At 46.9% G+C, this 18,801-nt stretch overlaps 1 protein-coding gene across 4 annotated transcripts in view; it reads right to left on the reverse strand.

Moving 5' to 3' along the window:
* RFX2 (regulatory factor X2) overlaps window positions 1-18,801 on the reverse strand; it is a 112,473-nt gene that overhangs the window by 40,517 nt on the left and 53,155 nt on the right. For 3 of the 4 annotated variants that reach the window (XM_049876524.1, XM_049876525.1, XM_049876528.1), the window contains exons 2-5: window positions 9,725-9,843; window positions 5,702-5,791; window positions 2,145-2,224; window positions 1,245-1,506 (exon numbers count right to left, since the gene is read on the reverse strand). In XM_049876524.1, the coding sequence (XP_049732481.1) occupies window positions 1,245-1,506; window positions 2,145-2,224; window positions 5,702-5,791; window positions 9,725-9,835 (543 nt within the window). In that variant the 5' untranslated portion in view covers window positions 9,836-9,843. The remainder of the gene's footprint in view (window positions 1-1,244; window positions 1,507-2,144; window positions 2,225-5,701; window positions 5,792-9,724; window positions 9,844-18,801) is intronic. The other variant, XM_049876527.1, reaches the window with a different exon arrangement.

Here is an 18,801-nt window from a genome sequence, read left to right on the forward strand (position 1 = left end):
AGCTCCTCAGCATCATTAGCTACAAAGGAAATGCAACTTGAAACCACTGGGAGGAAGCTCTACACACCTATTGGAATGACTAAAATAAAAAACACTGACAATACCAAGTGTTGACAACAACGAAATGGAGCAGCGAGAACTCTCCTACATTGGTGGAGGGAATGCAAGATGGTACAACCACGCGGGAAAACTGGTGATTTCTGATGAAGTTAAACATACACTTACCGTGTGAGCCAGAAGTCCCACTTGTAGGTATTCACCCAAGAAGGGAAAACATACACCCATACAAAAACCTCTGTGTGAATGGTTATAGCAGTTTGATTCATAACTCCAAACTGGAAACAACCCAAACACCCCTCAACTGGTAAAAGGATCAACAAACTAGCAATACGGAATACTACTTGGCAACAAAAACGAATGAACTACAGCTTCGTCCAATACCTTGGTGAAGGCACTATACTGAGTGAAAGCAGCCAATATCAAAAGGTCACATGCTGTGCAATTCCACTGTACAGCTTTTCTGAGAAGACAAAATTATCGTGATGGAGAAGAGATGGGTGGTTGCCAGGGGTCGTGGGTGGGAGAAGATTATGACTACAAAGGAACACCATGAGGGAATCTTGGGTGATGGAATTCTCATTCTTGATTGTGGTGGTGGTCACACGAATCTATACGTGCTAAAACTCATAGGACTGTGCACCAAAAAGAATTCATTTTACTCTACATTGTTTTTAAAAATAAAAGCAAACATGGAAAATAGAGTTTTCAAAGCAGGTGAATTTTTTTAAAGCAGGTAAGTCATTACTTTGGATAGGAGCATGGTGAGAAAAAGTCAGTATAGTTCTTAAGGGGAATTTCCTCTTGTTTAACTCAGACCAGCTTTTTATATACAGATGGACCAGTGTGCGCCTCTAAGAGGTTAACAATCACGGTGGTAACAGCAGAGCCACAGCAGCGGCTCCCACTAATGGGAGTGCTTCACTCACATTCAAAATTGACAGCAGCCTCTGAAGAGTGATTTACCCTCCTCTTCTTACCGAGGGGGAAACTGAGTTTCAAGGAGATTGAGAGACGTGCTGTGGGTCACATGGCCTGTCTGAGGCGGGGGGACTCCTGCTCACAGCCGCCTGGACCCACAGCAGACAGCCCTCTCTCTCCTCCGCTGCCTCTTACTCGCCGTCCAGCTGCTGCTGCGAGTCTGTCATGGGCCACCTGCTGGCCCCTGGGCGGGGCCTCCTACGTACCGTGGCTGGCGACGACCTGGACGTGTGGGCCAGCGAGTGCCTCGTGCTCTCCAGCCCCCCGTGGATGAGATAGGCGCCTGCACTGGAGACGATGGGGGTCCCTGCGACGTCCATGGCGATGCCCACCATGCTGTGGGACGCGACTGCCGGCGGGGACGAGGCCGCCACAGTCACCTGGGCACCACCCGGGGCCTCGAAGTAGGACGCGGCGCTGCTCGGGGCGTACATCTGGGGCTCGGGATTGTAGGTGTAGGCTGTCCGTCTGTCAGAAAGAGAGGGCACTGTGGAACCCTATCCGCTTTAAGTGCCTTCTCTCAGTCTTAAAGGAATCCCGCCACACTGCCTGGGAAAACTGGAGCCCCGTGACATATGGCATCATGGCATGTGAAATTCCCAGGCAACACAACCGAAACGTTTCACTGGAAGCACTCAGGCTCGCGGGCTGGCTAACCAAAAACTCATCCTCTCAAAATTCTACAAGTGAAAAGGGGTCGCATGTGGGAGCTCCTTTGCAGACACAGGCCCTTCTGTATCGTTACCATGGGGCAGGTTACACGAATCTATACCCAGGTATAAAACTGCGTAGAACTAAACCAGTACCAGTGGCTGTTCAGTCGAACCCAACTCATGGCGACCCCACATGTGTCAGAGTAGAACTGTGCTCCATAGGGTTTCCAATGGCTCATTTTTTGGAAGTAGATCACCAGGCCTTTCTTCTGAGGCACCTCTGAGCAGACTCGAACCTCCAACCTTGTGGTTGGGAGCTGAGTGTTTTACCCATTTGCATGACCAGCGATGCCATCAAAATGATAAGGGTGAAAAAATTTGCTGAAACACAGCCCCAAACAGAAAGAGGTGGAGGAGTCGTAAAGGAAGGGGAGAGGGAGCAAGAACACATACATGGCTCCATTGGTGTAGACGGTGTCGCCCCCCTCCACGTACTGCACCTGGGCCGGGTAGACGTGGTGCACCGGCTGGACCTGCAACAACACCACATGCTGCGTCACGGACAGCCAGTTCCTCGTGGCGTCCTTCCAGATCATTTAAGCTGAAAATACCTTTTACGGCCCTTTATCTGCGTTTAATAAGCACTAAATTATAGTTTTCCCACCCACAGTCGGCCCTTCTAGAAAGAAACTGGGAGAGGCAGTGTTGCTGTTGTTGTGTGTCGCTGAGTCGATTCTGACTCACAGCGACCCCATGGGGCGGAGGTGAGCTGCCCCATAGGGTTTTCTAGGCTGTGATCTTTACGGAAGCTGATGGCCAGGGCTTTCTCCCTTGGAGCTGCTGGGGTTGAACCGCTGACTTTTCCGTTAGCAGCTGAGACAGTAAAGACTACACATTCCACAGGAGCCCAAACGTTAACAGAATTTCCAATGAGCCAGAGTTCCTGTTGCCATCTGTTTCCTGGGGGCAAGAAACAATGACAGCTCCAGTCCTGTCCTAAGTGGGTCCAGGGAGTGGGGAGGAAGAGCCGGCTGACAGCTCACGGTGCTGAAGCTCACAAGCTCCCCATGGCCTGCCCACTCCGCATGGACTCCTGACGGCCACACCGCACAGGGCGAAAGGCCTGCAGCCCCCGGGGGCAGAAGGGGCGATGCTGCTGGGCAGGAAGCCCGAGTCAAAGATAGAACTCGGCCCTTGGAGTGCAAACCGCCCCTGCCAGGGCAGAGGGATCATGTGGTCCCCCGATGCTTTCTTTGGGGGGCCCTGGTAGCCCGTCCCGGGTAGAGACAGGGGTCCTGGAGTCATACTTGGGATGAAGGCCTGAGCAGAGGTGAAGGCAGTAGGGAGATGGACAGAGGAGGGCAAGGGAAGAATCCCACCCCCTCCCACCCAACACCATGGGAAAGTCAGTTCAACGCCCCAGTAAATGACCGTGGGGACGCCGGCCCTAGTGGCGGAAACCCAGCACTCTATGTACAAAACCTCAAAATCTCACATTTATTTTTGTTGTTGAGAGTTTACACAGCAAAACATACAATTCAATACTTTCTACAAGTATAATTCAGTGACATTGATTATATTCTTTGAGTTGTGCAGCCATTCTCACCCTCCTTTCCCAAATTGTTCCTCCCCCATTAACATAAACTCACTGCCCCCAAACTTCCTATCTGACCTTCGAGTTGCTGTTGTCCATTTGATCTCACATAGATAGTTCCTTCAAAGAGCACAATGCTCAAGGCAGACATTCTTTACCAATTAAGCTAAACTATTACTTGGTTGAAAATCCTGGTGGCCTAATGGTTAAGCGCTACAGCTGCTAAGCAAAAGGTCGGCAGTTCAAATCCACCAGGCGCTCCTTGGAAATCGTATGGGTCAGTTCTACTCTGTTCTATGGGGTCGCTAGGAGTTGGAATCAATTCAGTGGCAATGGGTTTGGTTTATTATTATTATTATTTGGTTTGAAGAAGAGCTCAGGGGATAATTTTGGTTTAAAGTTTAAAGATTATCTCCAATCAATAGTTTTGGGGGTTCATCCACCTCAATGGCTCCAGAAAGTCTGGGTTCTATGAGTATTTGAAATTCTGTTCTCTACATTTTCTTCCCTTTTGATCAGGATTCTTCTATAGAATCTTTGATCGAAATTTTTAGTAATGGCGGCCAGACACCAGTCAGTTCTGGTTTCATGGCAAAAGAGGCAGTTGTACATGGAAGCAATTAGCCACACATTCCATTTCCTCCTCCAATTTCTGACTCTCAGTCCTCCTAGCTGAGGGAATCTTAATGGATGCTCAACTCAGCACTCTAAGCCTAATTTTACAGTGAGGAATTTGAGGGCCAAAGTGTCGACTATGCCCAGGTTTCACCATGGCCATCCCTAAAAGCCATTACTTGGAGATGCAGGACAGGGCTGATGCCCACCTGCTAGGATACCCAGCCATGGTTTACACTTGCAAAATGCACAAGTCCCTGGAACAACAAGCATGCCGAGAGACAGTTCTAGAAATGTTGGGTGGTGTTCCTAGGAGAGGAAATCAAAGCCCAGGGGGCCAGGTGACATGCAGAGTCACCCAGCAGGTCAGAGACACCGAGGTAAAGAGAGAGAGATGGAGAGCAGGCCCAGGCACTGAGGGTGGGGAAGCTTCTGGAGTCACACATTGGCTTACTTCTCTTCTCTCTCAATGATGTCATATGGACAGATGAGTGAGGAAGTAACACTTGGGGCCTGGCCTGAAGGCCTGGGTTCCTGCTGGGATTGCCTGAGCCTTTGCTTTCCATAACCCTACAAATTTTCCCAGTTCTCATTGATAAAGTCGCCAGAGAAGCGCCTCTAAACTCGCTACCAATCTAGGCAGGAGCCCTTTAAAGAGAGACCCATTCTCTGGTCTTGAACATGTCTGTATCTCACTCTTGGTTCCTTTGGGGCAGGAGCCTGGATTAATTTTAACAGCATCTGACACAGCAGGGGTCCGCAAACTCTGGCCCTCGGGCCAAATCTGGCCCACCATTTTTATAAATAAAGCTTTATTGTCACATGGCCACACCCACTCATTACTCATCATCCATGGCTGCTTTCAGAGTCCAGTGGCAGAGCGGAGTGGTTGTGACAGAGCCTGCCGATTATATTTAAATACATGATCGGTGTTATTGCACGGCAGGTTAGTTCAAGCTTTATTCTCCAGTAATTTAATTTCAGGGGAAGCACTAATCCAAGGGCGAGTACTTCCTTGCATGTAGGATTGTCTCTCTGGGAGGCTCCTCATTCCTCTGATCTGGAAACCCTTCCTATCTCTCTGTGCTTCCGCCTAGTGCCGCTAGGCGTTCGCTCTCTCACCAAATGCTTGCCGAATTATGAATGAATGGAAGACCTGGGCTTATGGCAAAGCTACCTGCAGCAAACTATATATGTGTATATATATATAAAATTTTTTTTTTTTTGCTTAGCTGCCGGAAGAACCTTCAGGGCAAGAAACTGAAGATACCAAACAAAAAGGAGCAGCAAGGACAAAGAAGGATTTGCTGTGAAGCAACAATTCTGGATTGCTAAATGCTAGCTGCCTTCCCATAGGGAGACCAGGTAGTATGATGGTTAAGTGCTTGGCTGCTAACTGAAAGGTTGGCAGTTCAAACCCACCCAGAGGCTCCACGGGAGAACGACTTGGCGACCTGCTCCCATAAAGACTGCAGCCAAGAAAACCCATGGGAAAGAGGAGAGAGGAAACTTAATGAGTTTATGTTAATGGGGCAAGAACAATTCGGAAAAGGGGAGTGAGAATGGTTGCATGGCTTGAAGAACACACCCATGTCACTGAAGTGTACACGCAGAAATTGTCAGACTGGTATATGTTCTGCTGTGTATATTCTCAACAACAGCAAAAAAAAATTATTAAAAAAAAACAACAACCCTACAGGGCAGTTCTGCTCTATCACGGGGGTAGCTATGAGCCAGAATCCACTGCCTGCACCTGACAAGAGCCGCGCTCCGAGCTCCAAGCCAGCGGAGCTGTCCTTACCTGCTGCGGCACCTGCTGCACCCTGGGGAGGGAAATCGGCTGCATCTGGGCCCCTTTGGGAGCCGAGCCCGCTGCCTGGACCAACACCCGCTGGAAGGGAAGGGGCGAGAAGGCCGTTTACACGTGTCAGAGCTCGCGCAGCAAACACACAGAGCTACTGCCTGCCTCCTCCACTGCTGTTCTGTCAAGGGGCTGACAAACAGGCCCACGCACATTCGCAACTTGCTGCACACATGCGCAACACGCGATGTACACAAGGGTGCACACATACACTCACCTCATGTACAGTACGCACACAGGCTAACGCGCACACTCATAGACTCACACATACATGGACCCACACAAAGACACACTCACACACAGCCTCAAACATATACACAGACTCACACATACAGACACACAGACTCACACATACATGGACTCACACAAAGACACACTCATGCACACACATGGACCCACACACAGACACACACGGACCCACACACACACAGACCACACACAGACACACCCACACAGATTCTCATACACACATACACACAGACTCACACACACAAACTCACACACAGTCACACACATATACACACAGACTCACACAGATACACACACACACACACAGAAGCACGTGTGCCCCTGCCCACCCCCAGGTAGCTTTTTCTCGATACTCTAGTCTGCGAGGTATCCCTGGCATGAGGGGGAAAGGTTCGTGAGAACCATCTGGAAAGTCGTCCATACCACCTTCCCCTGAACGAGTGTTCTGTGGCACCCCCAGATTTTCCAGTCCACACAGGACATGTCCCCATTTTCACACGAGCGAAAATGTGTCCAGAGTGGCTAAGCACCACCTGACAGCCTCAGAATACGGACTCCCAGCACCCAGAGTCTATCCAGGTTTTCTGTGTCCAAGTCCCTTGTTCTTTGGCCCCACCCCGCTCTCTGGTCTCACAGGTCAGTCCTTACAGGGTGGCTTGGTTACTTTTCTTGGGCTACTAATTGCCCGTAAAAGCTATGAAAATGTGAAGGATCAAAATGTACCCCAAAATCAAGAGGGGAGCAGAAGGGCTGTTTGTTTACTGAAAGCCAGGGCTTTGGAAGCCATTGACTATGATTTTCCAATGTGGTCCTTAAATGTCCTTGGTAGTGGTGGCTCTAAGGAGCCCTGGTGGCACAGTGGTTAAGTGCTCAGCTGCTAACTGAAAGTTCAGCAGTGGCTCTGTGGGAGGAAAGACCTGGCAATCTGTTCCCGTAAAAGATTACAGCCTAGAAAAACCTATGAGGCAGCTCTACTCGGAGTCAACTCGACAGCACACAACAGTGGTGACTCTGCAATGCTTCGTTTTCTAAACAACTCGGAGTTCTCAAACCCCCACTCCCACCGCACCCCCACACTGCCCTCTAGCATTCAAGAAATGTGATTAATTAAAACTCAAAGACAGTATTAATGACATCAGCAAACCGGCATCTACCCACTAGCTGAGGGGGGCACTGGGCACTAAGAGACTCCAACGGGGTCCAGCCCTCCGTGAGCCACAACCAGAGATAAAAAGGACACAAACGGTACAAAAAGAAATAGGATGAATGAATAACAATATGGGGCCCATCAACACAATGGAATATTACTCAGCCATAAAAAGGAATGAAGTTGGGATACCTGCTATGACACAGATGGACCTTGAAAACATTCTGCTGAGCGAGAGAAGCCAGACACACAAGGACTAATATTGTATGATCTCACTTATAAGAAATACTACGCTAGGCAAATCCACGGAGGCAGAAAGCAGATTAGTGGTTGCCAGGGGCTGGGGGAGAGGAGGGCGGGGAGTCATTACTTAACGGGCTTTTCCTTTCGAGGTGAAGAGAATGTTCTGGAGCTAGACAGTGGTGATGATTGTACAGCTTGGCGAACGTACTGAATGTCGCTGAACTGTTCACTTTAAAAGGGTGAATTTGGCATGAGTTTTGCCTCAGTTAAAACTAAATAGATCAATACATACATAATAGGTAGATAGACAAACAGGAAGACAAAGGGTTCACATTTGTACGTGGTACTTTATGAGGTATCTGTATACAATATTTGTATTTGTTTCCAATACGGGGGCTACTAGGTGTGTAGCCACGGGGGTGTTTACATTTAATTAGATTCAAATAATTTCTAAAATCCAGTTCTTCACACTCACTGGAAGGAGAGGAAGGGCCGCCGAGGAGGCTGCCAGGGAGGGTGGGAGCTGGAAGCATCTGTAGCGGGGATGGAAGCCTGGAAGGGCCCTGCGAGGGACTGCCAAGTGAGATCCTGGGTGGATGCGATGGCCTCGGCAGAGACATTGGGACCTGTCCTGCTGTGGCTGCTGGAGAGGGACATGGACCCTACCCAGGAGCTGCCTGCGAGAGGGGCTTGGGAGAAGGACCCAGGGAGCAGCAGGCAGGAGGGCTGGCTCAGACAAGTTCAGGAAGGCCAGGACTTGCGGCAGGAAGATGGGGTCTGGTCATTCATTCTTGGCGCCCCCAGATGATCCTCCAAGACTCCCCCCGCCTCCACTGCCATATCTGACAGAAATAAAAGCTGAAGTTGTAGAACTGCACATTCTAAATTGAGTAAACTGTTTCTAACCTGTTGCCATCAAGTCAATTTGGCCTCATGGTGACCCCACGTGTTACAGAGTAAAACTGCTCCACAGGGTTTTCTTGGCTGTAGACTTTACAGAAGCAGATCGCCAGGCCTTTCTTCCACAGTGCCGCTGGGGGGGTTTGAACCACCAACCTTTAGGTTAGGTGTTGTTGTGTACCCTCGAGTTGATTCTGACTCGTACCAACCCTATAGGAGAGACTGGAACTGCAAAGGGCTTCCTAGCTGAGTGCTGTAACCACTGCACCTCCAGGGCTCCTTCTTTAGGTTAGCAGTCAAGTGCAAACCTTTTGTCCACCCAGAGACCTAAACCTAAACTGTTTCTATGTCTGCCTTTTTGCTTTTGCTGAACTATATTTTTCTCCTTCATGATTTCTTTTCGCCGTGCTCCTAATTTTCAGATTGTTGCTGGTAGCGCAGTGGTTAAGAGTTCAGCTGCTAACCCAAAGGTCGGCAGTTCGAATCCACTAGCTGGTCCTTGGAAACGATGGCAGTGGGTGATTTGGGGTGCAAAACTGAATCTGGCATTAGGACGAGTATGTTCTTTAAAATTTGCAGATAGAGAATCTTCATATTCGGGCTCTCTCTCCTTCCGGGTTTCTGCCATGAGTCACAACAAAACATAGTCAGAAGCAGAGAATGAACCTCAAAAGCCAGACCCGTTGCTGTCAAGTCAATTCCGACTCATAGTGACCCTGTAGGACAGAGTAGAACTGCCCCATAAGGTCTCCAAGGCTGTGATCTTTACGGAAGCAGACTGCCACATCTTTCTTCCACGGAACGGCTGGTGGGTTCGAACCTCCAACCTTTTGACTGGCAGCTGAGCGCTTTAACCACTGCGCAACCAGATACTAATTTTGTACCAAACACTAAGAATTCTACCTTATTTCTTGTCTTATCCATAATGTATTCCAGGATGACAGGGTAACTTCTGAGGTATGAGAAAACTTCCATGAAGAGGTAAGAACAGATGGAAACGGATATCGGTGATGGTGGCAGGTGAAGAATGCAGTTAATGTCACTGAACTGGACATGTAAAAAATACTGGAATGGCAAAAGGTTTGTTATATATATTCCTCTCTCTCTCTCACACACAGACACACACATGTACACACACAAGAGAAGCAGAAACTATGCTGGATTTAGGAGAGCCATTTCTTTTCCAGCTCCTGTCATCTTTTCCTGGGTGTGGCTTATTTAACAAATAACGAGAAACCGAAATAACAAAGGCCTGGCTATTTTGATAGCAGCTCTCTTGGGGCGATAAGTCAATTCGGAAAAATGCAGAGTCCTCTCTCTACCGATTCCAGTGTTTTTTAACCCGGGAATGAGTGAGTCGGCATGTGGGCGGCCTGGGTTTTCCCCTGGAGGCACCCGGCAGCAGGGCTGGGCTGTTCTGTTACCTGCGGCGAGGCGGGCACGGGCTGGGCCCCGGGTGCTGGGGCTGCTGCCGACGGAGACGGACGCAGGGCCACGGAAGCTGGCGACTCCGATCCACCCTCGGAATTCTGCATGCTCAGCTCTAGAGGAAGGCGGAGAGAGATTGAGTGGGGCGGGTGGAAGTCACGAGGCCCAAAGGGGAAAATTCAAACAAGTACAAAGACGTGCAAGTGCTACGCCAGTTGCTGCCGGGCTGATTCTGACTCCTGGAGACCCCACGTGTGGCAGAGTGAAACTGTGCTCCGCAGCGTTTGCAATGGCTGGTTTTTGGGAAGCAGATCACCAGGCCTTCCTTCCGACTCATCTCTGGGTGGATTTGAACCTCCAACCTTTCAGTTAGCAGCTGAGTAATTCACCATCTGTACCACCCAGACAAGTACAAATTACCAACAATCTTCAAAGTTTACTTGCGGAAACCCTAGTGATACTAGGTAAGTCAGAGGGGGCGAAAGAGTTGCACGATTATTCCATAGAAAAAGAGAGGGGAGGGGGTGCAGAGAATGGGTTTCCAAATATACAACAACAACAACAAAAGGCTCTGGCCATGACCATCATCACACAAACTCAGTCCTTCCTCAAAAGAAGGCTGGGGTCACCAGCCTGCCCCTTTTCCAGTCTGACCAGGTTAAAACCTTTTGAAGGGCTTGCTTAATCATTTCCTTGTTTATCCAGCAAACTGAAAACTCCTGATGAGTGTGTGCCATTAGGGGAGCTGTGCGACCCCAAACTACAAGTGCATTCTCTAGGGGAGGCCTTCTCCCCCTCGGCATTGATGACATTCGGGGCCGCATCCTTCTCTGGGGTGGGGCTGTCCTGTGCGCTGCAGGGTGCTGAGCGTGTCCCTGCTCTCCACCCACTCGATGCCCATAGCGTCCCTTACCCCCAGCTGTGACAATCAAAAATGTTTTTAGATGCTGTCAAATGTCTCCCAGGGGGCAGACTTGACCCCGGCTGAAAACCACTGCCCTAGGGAGAAAAAGATCTTCCGTGGGGACACCACACATCCTATCCCTGGCTCCCCAGAAGTCCTCAGGAATTTTAGCAGGAAATAAGTGTGCCTCTTCAAAGAGAGGTCACCTATAAGAGCAGCAAAATCGATTTCTTTGCTGTCAGATACGTAATTCTTTGAAGCAGGTAGTTAAAAAAAATTCTATACAAAAAGAGTCAGCATCAGCACAAGTGGTAGGCGACACAAACTCATGCTATGAAAATAGTAAAGATCAAAGCAGGGCTTTGAACCGGTTTGTTCTGGCTCAAACCCCTGCTGAGAATTTGCATTTCTACTCCACATATACTGAAGCAGAGTCTATATAATCTTAAAGCGATCACCAGGTGATTCTTATGTATAATCAGTTTTGCGAGCCACTGCTCTACTAGCGGAGCCCTAGTAGTACAGTGGTTAAAGCGCTTGGCTGCCAACCAAAAGGTCAGCGGTTCGAAGCCACCAGCCACGCTGCAGGAGGAAGATGTGGCAGTCTACTTCCGTAAAGATTTACAGCCTTGGAAGCCCTATGGGTTAGCTCTACTCTATCCTGTAGGGTCGCTATGAGTCAGAACTGACTCGACAGCAAGTGGTTTGGTTTCATAGGACTTTACTAGTGGTTCTCAGAATTAGTCCCTAACCAGCAGTATTAGTGTCACCCAGGAACTTGTTAGAAATCCAAATTCTCAGCAGGGACCAGAACCAATTAGTTGAAAGCTGTGGATCAAACTGTCTTCACTTTTAAATAAGCAGCTGGTGACCTTGGGCATCTAAAAGCAGCAGTTAAATAGACTTGAGAAGGGAGGTGACTTCTTCATGTACAGAATCGCCCCAGCTCTTGCCTCTAGGGGGCGCGGTGAGGACTGAAGCATTCAGCACACATCACACATGTGGTTAGCACAGTGCCCGGCACAGAGTCAGAAGTCTATAGACAGTAGCTAGACTTTTTATATGTCATCTATCACCCCAAAAGCTCCCACCTCCAAGAATAAATGAAGAGGGAGAAAAGGCCTTTTTTTAATGTAAAAAAAAAAAATTGATAACAGATTAAAATAATTTGCCCAAGGAAAGCAGAAAGAGCTGTGTGTGTGTGTGTGTATGTGTGTGTGTGTGTGTGTGTTTGAACCTGAGTATGCTGGTTTAATCCCATCTTTATTAAAGGGGGATATTCCCATAGCCCCCCCCCCCTTCTCCTCCTCCTCCTCAACGCTTCTGGTACCCCCGAGGTCCACCAGCCCATGCTTGTCCCCTGTGAGCATGACTCAGCCCTTGTCAACCACTAGATGTCCCCAGAGCCACGCAGTGGTCGGCTGGGCACTAAATAAATCCTTAGCCAGAGAGCTCCTACATTCTTTTCCTCTTTCAGAAGGGAGAGATTGTGAATTTCCAATCATCTATTTCCTAGCTCACTGACCTACTCTCTCATCTTGACAGAACCGACCGCTGGAATTATTCTGTTGGAAGTTTCTTAATCAAAATCTCTTTTAAAGAGTTTTCTCTAAAGGTTTAAATTGGCCATTTGCACACCGTACACCACTTTGTTCCCATCTGAAGTCATAAAGAGGATAACGTCAATGATCTTGCGAGGAAATAATGTGACTAGAACGCTTTGTGAAAAGAATCCATGAATGATAAGGCGAGAAAGCTACTTGGCTGAGATCAGTTCCTTGTTCTACACACAGAAATAATTTTGTCCAAAGTCTCAGTCTTATTCAAATCAGGAGGGTCCAGGGAAGTGTTGGGGATAGACGGACCTTGTTCTGCTCACTATGGCCAGATGGCACCATCCAGAATGCAAGTTACTGAATATCACACAGAGCTTTCACGTTAATGTGCTCCCTAGTCCAACGCACTGTTTACCATGCGTCGTCTACATGTATCGCATTGTTTAGCTTCCATTGTGTAGACCAGGGGTCAGCAAACGTTTTCGGTGAAGGCTCAGAGAATAAATATTTTAGGTTTATGGTCCATATGGACGGACTTCCTGGATGGCACAAATGTTAAGCGCTGGATTACTATTGAAAGATTAGTGGTTCAAGCCCATCCAGAGGTGCCTTGGAAGTAAAGCCTGGCGATCTGCTTCCAAAAGGTCACAGCCTTGAAAACCACAGGAAGCGCATTTTTCTCTGCACACTTGGGTCTCCCTGAGTTGGAATGGACTTGATGGCATCTAACAACAACAGGTCCACGTAGTCTCCATTAAAACGACTGGACTTTGCTGTCGTGGCGCAAAAGAAGCCACTGCTAATACATCAACAAATGGCCTTGGGTGTGTCCCAATAAAACTTTATTTACAAAATAAGTGGTGGGTCAGATTAGGCCCATGGGCCATAGTTGCTGACCCCTGGTCTATATAATTTGGGTTTGATAAAGTGGCATGGTTTTGGAAGATGGTTAGAAAAATTACTGTTTGAATTCAAAACCATGAGGTACACGGGTTTCTGATGCAGGATGTAGTCCTTGTGGCCCCGTCTCATAAACATGACAGGATAGGGAAAGGCCAGAAGGGGCAACTAAAATTATTTGGAGCATGGATCTGCTAACATTTAAAGACAAACTAAGATGATCTCAACTCTGTGGTCTGAAGTGACCAAGGTGCTGCCATTGAAGCTCATGAAGTCATGAATATCGAGTCAAAAAATCCTAGAAGCCCCAGAGCCAGGTATAAGTTATAAAGAGTCCTTATAACTTACCGCAGGCTTTTGAGCACAACGGACAGGTCATTTTTGGGGGTTCATATGATGAAGAAGGAGCCCTGGTGCTACAATGATTAAGCGCTAGGTCTGTCTAACCGAAAAGCCACTTTTCCAGTGGCTTCGTGGCAGAAAGACCTGGCGTTCCCCTTCTGTAAAGATTACAGCCTAGGAAGCCCTGTGAGGCAGTTTTACTCTGTCACATGGGGCCACTGTGAGTCTAAAATGACTCAATGGCACCCAACAATAACATAGGACGAAAAGCATGTTAGGAATAAGAGAGTCCCGTGAGATGGTTCTGGTGTAATGTTTAAGTGCCATGAACTTGGGCAGCTGATACATATTCATCAAATGAATGACTACTTTACTAACTCCTTAGTATGATATCTGATAGCATATTATATAAAAATTGTATCTATAGCATTTCGGACACTGAGTACTTTATAAAAACTGATAGAGTACTTTATAAAACTGATAGTGACACATGGAATTTGTATTTCAAAAAGCAGTTGAGTTGGAAAATACGATAAAATAAAAACAAAACAAAACAAAAAAGTGTTGCTGTTAGTAGATTCGGACTCACAGCAGCCCTACAGGACAGAGTAGAACCGCCCACACAGCGTCCAAGGCTGTAATCTCTGTTGAAGCAGGCTGGCACATCTTTCTCCAGCGAAGCCGCTGGTGGTTCATTATCACTGGCCCTTCAGTTAGCAGTCAAGCGTTTAACCACTGCACCACCAGGGTTTCTTGTGGAAAATACAATAGGATGGAAAAAGACATATCGCACAACCATAAGAAAGCTGCAGTGGCTACGACAGACAAAACAGACTTCCAGACAAGGAGTACCAGCAGAGATAAAGAGGGAAATTTAACGACAAAATGATCAATCAATTATCAGGAAGGCATAATCATTATAGATACGTACGCACCTAATAATACATTCAAAATACATGGGTCAAACACTAACAGAATTAAAGGGAAAAACAAACAATCATAACTGGAGCTTTAAACACCCTTCTCTCAGTAATTCTGATAGAAGAACAAAAATATCAACAAGGACATAGAACTGAATGACACTATCAGCCACACTGATCTGATATTTATAGAACACTACAACCAAAATTTGCATATTCTTTTTTTCCAAATGCATATGGACTATTCACTAAGATGGGCCATATTCTAGGCCATAAAACAAGTCTCAATACATTTCAAAAGACTGAACTTTTACACAGCATGTGTGTATTTTGATCACAGTGAAATAAAATTGGGGATCAATAAGGTATCTAGAAAAAACTGGGATGTTCAGAAATTTAAAAACACACTTCTAAAATAACCCATAGGTCAAAGGATAAACCACAAGGGAAATCAGAAAATATCCTGAACTGATAATAAACACATCACATATAAAAATTATGGGATGGCACTAAAGCAGTGCTTAGATGGAAACGTGTGACTGTATAGCCTTATATCACAAAGAAAGGTGTAAAGATTAATCATCTAAGTTTTCTACCTTAAGAAGCTATAAAAAGACAAGCAAGTTAAATTTAAATTAAGTAGAAGGAAATAATAAAGAACAAAATGAATGAGAAAATGCCAAAAGTCAGCTCTTTGAAAAGACTGACAACTCCCTAGCAAGACTGAACAAGAAAGAAACAGAAAAAACACAAATTGCCAATATCACAAATGAAATGAGATATACCACTACAGACCCTGCAGACATCAAAAGGATAATAAGGAACTATTATGAACAACTTTAGCCAATAAATTTGCCAACTTAGATCAAAGGAACACTTTTTTGAAAAATAACATATTAAAACTCACACAAGATGAAATAGAAAAGGTGAGTTGCCATATAGCAAAGAAAGAAACTGAACATGTTATCAAAAACTTCCCTACACAGAAAACTCCAGGCACAGAGTTTCCCTGGTCAGTTTCATCAAATACTGAGAAACAAAGTAACAACAATATTACAGAAATCCCATCAGAAAAGAGAGGAGGAAGGAGCTCTTCACTGATTTTATGAGGTCAGCAAAACCCTGATACTAAAACTTGGTAAAGATATTACTAGAGAAGTATTTAAATCAATGTCCCTCATGAATATTCATTCAAAAATACTCTATAAAATATTAATAAATTAATAAACCAAATCCAGCAATATATAATCAATATAACTCACAATTACATTGTCAAGTGATTTTTGACAAAGGTGCCACAAAAGGAAGTCTTTTCAACAGATGGTGCTCGGTCAAGAGGAGATCTATATGGAAAACGAACATGACCCCACACCATACACAGAAATTACTTCAGTTAGATCATAAACCTACACACAAAAGCTGAAATTATAAAACTTCTAAAAGAAAACAAGGGCAGGGAAAGGTTTCTCTGACAATATGCAGAAAGCAATAAGCATAAAAGAAAAACTTGATAAATTAGATTTCATCAAGATGAAAAACTTCTGCTTATCAAAAGATTTTATTAAGAAAATGAATAGGCAAGCCACTGACTGGAAGACTGCAAAACAAATATCTGATGAAGGACTTTTATCCAGAATATGTAAAGAGCTCCTACTACTCAATAACAAAAGACAAACAACCTAACAGTGAAAATGAGCAAAAAAAACTTGAACAGGCATTTCACAAGCCCCTCCCTCCCCCCCCCAAAAAAAATCCACTGCCATCGAGTCGATTCGGACTCATAGTGACCCTATGGGACAGAGTAGAGCTGCCCCACAGAATTTCCAAAGAAAGTGTGCCTGAAGGATTGGAACTGCTGGCCTCTTGGTTAGCAGCCGTAGCACTTAACCACTACGCCACCAGGGTTTCCAGGAAGATACATAGATGCCGGAAAAAAAGCACATGAAAAATGCTCAACATCATTAATCATGAAGGAACCAGAAAACCAAAACCAAACCTGTTCCTGTTGAGTCAATTCTGACTCATAGCGACCGTACAGGACGGAGAACTGTTCCATAGAGTTTCCAAGGAGCAGATGGTGGACTTGAACTGCCATCGTTTTGGTTTGCAGCCATAGCTCTTAAACACTGTGGCACCCCAGGGCTCCAATGAAAATTAAAACCACATGAGATACCTCTAAACTCTCACCGCTGTTGTTGTGTGCCATCTAGTTGATTCCAACTCACAGCAACCCCATGTGACGGAGTATTGTCCAACACAGTGCTGGAAGATGAGCTCCCTAGATTGAAAGACACTCAAAACACACAGTGGCCGCAACAATGGACTTGAGCATACCGACAGTCGTGAGGATGGCGCAGGACCAGGCAACAGTTTATCGTGTTGTACACGGGGTCGCCATGAGTCGGAGCCAACTCAACGGCCACTAACAAATACCCTTTAACCCAGAGTTCCTCTCCTAGATGTCCGTTGTTGTTAGTTGCCCTTGTGTCAATCCCAACTCATGGCGACCCCAAATGTGCAGAGTAGAGCTGACCTCCACAGGGTTTTCCAGGTTTGTCTCCTGAGGCGCCGCTGAGCGGGTTCAAACTGCCGAACTTTTAGCTAGTCAGCCACTTAAGTGTTTACACCACCAAGGGACGACTCCTAGATATTATCCAAGAGAAAGAAAAACATGTCCTCAAAAAAACTTCTAGAAGCATAGTCATATCAGCTTTATTCACAATAGCCAAAAAGTGTTACTAACCATCAGAGAAGGGAGAAGAAATTGTGGTGTACTCATACAATGGAATGTTGTTGCTGGGTGCTGTCCAGTCGATTCTGACTCCTGTCAAGGCCGTGTGGCAGAGTAGAACTGCCCCATAGGGTTTTCTAGGCTGTAATCTTTGACACAGTGGCTTCAACAATGAGCTCAAGCATAACAATGATTCTAAGGATGGCTCAGGACCGGGCAGTGTTTCGATCTGTTGTGCGTAGGGTCGCTATGAGTTGGAACCGACTCGACAGCACCTAACAACAACAACAACAACAACCTTTACAGAGCCTTGGTAGTGCAGTGGTGAAGAGCTTGGCTGTTAACCAAAAGGTTGGCAGTTCGAATCCAGCACCCGCTCCTTGCAAACCCTATGGGGCAGTTCTACTCTGTCCTAGAGGGTCATTACGAGTTGAAATTGGCTCGGCAGTAGTGGGTTTTTTGTTTTTTGTTTCAATCTTTACGGACACAGCTAGCCAGGTCTTCCTCCCGAGGAGCTGCTGGGTGGGTTCAAACCGCCAACCTTTTGGCTAGCAGCCAAGTGCTTAACCTTTGCGCCAAATACTATTCATTAGTAGGAAGGAATGGCTACTGCCACACACACGGATGAATCTCAGAATATGCTCGTCCATCTGGCACAGTGGTGGGGCAGGTAAGAAGGGAGGGGGCAGGGTCCACGGACACAGGCACCAATGAGTCACATTCAGTGTGTACTGGGCCTCCACTTAGGAAATTCCGGAGTCACGTGAGGCAGCGGTGCCTCAGTGGCAGAATTCCCGCCTTCCATACTGGAGACCAGGGTTTGATTCTCGGCCAGTCCACCTCACGTGCAGATATCACCCGTCTGTGGGTGGAGGCTTGTGTGTCGCTGGGATGCTGACAGGTTTTAGCAGAGCTTCCAGACTAAGATGGACTAGGAAGAAAGGCCTGGCGATGTACTTCCACAATTCAGGCAATGAAAACCCTGTGGATCACAGCAGTCTGATCCACAACAGATCAGGGGGACGGTGCAGGACCAGGAGGCATTTCATTCTGTTGTGCATTGGGGCCACCATGGGTCGGGGGCGACTCGATGGCACCGAACGACAACAACAACAAAGTCGAGCACGCTTCCCGCTGTACTCTCTCTTTGCTGCTCAGCCAGGTCAGGCTCCTCGGTGATCAGTCACGCTGGACAAGGTCTTGCAGGTGTGAGTGAAAGTCTGTGCTTCGGCTTTGAACTTGAATTTGTGATCAGAACTGGGAATCATTCTGTCCTTGCTCTATCACGTGCACCTGTCCTCTCTTTTATTTCTCTTCCCCATGATGGGGACCTGGACGCTCTTTCTTGGCCCCTCTAGAGGAAGACCCAGAAGGAGACTGGTACCCAGGTGCCTCTGTTGTCTTTAGCTGCCTTCGAGTTGGCTCCGACTCACGGTGACCTTATGTACAACAGAACAAAACGTCATCCGGTCCTGCACCACCTTCGTGATGGTGGTACGCTTGAGTCATTGTTGCGGCCACCGTGTCAACCCATCTCAAGGAGGGTTTCCATTGTTTTTGCTGACCCTCCACTTTAGCCACCATGACGTCCTTTGCCAGCAATTGGACTTTCTTGATGACGTGTTCCAAGTGAGCCAGCCGAAGTCTCGCCATGCTCGCTTCTAAGCAACGTTCTGATTGTACTTCTCCTGAGACTGATGTGCCCGTCTTTTGGTAGCTC

This window comes from Elephas maximus, chromosome 3, assembly GCF_024166365.1.
Source record: "Elephas maximus indicus isolate mEleMax1 chromosome 3, mEleMax1 primary haplotype, whole genome shotgun sequence".
Taxonomy (NCBI): domain Eukaryota; kingdom Metazoa; phylum Chordata; class Mammalia; order Proboscidea; family Elephantidae; genus Elephas; species Elephas maximus.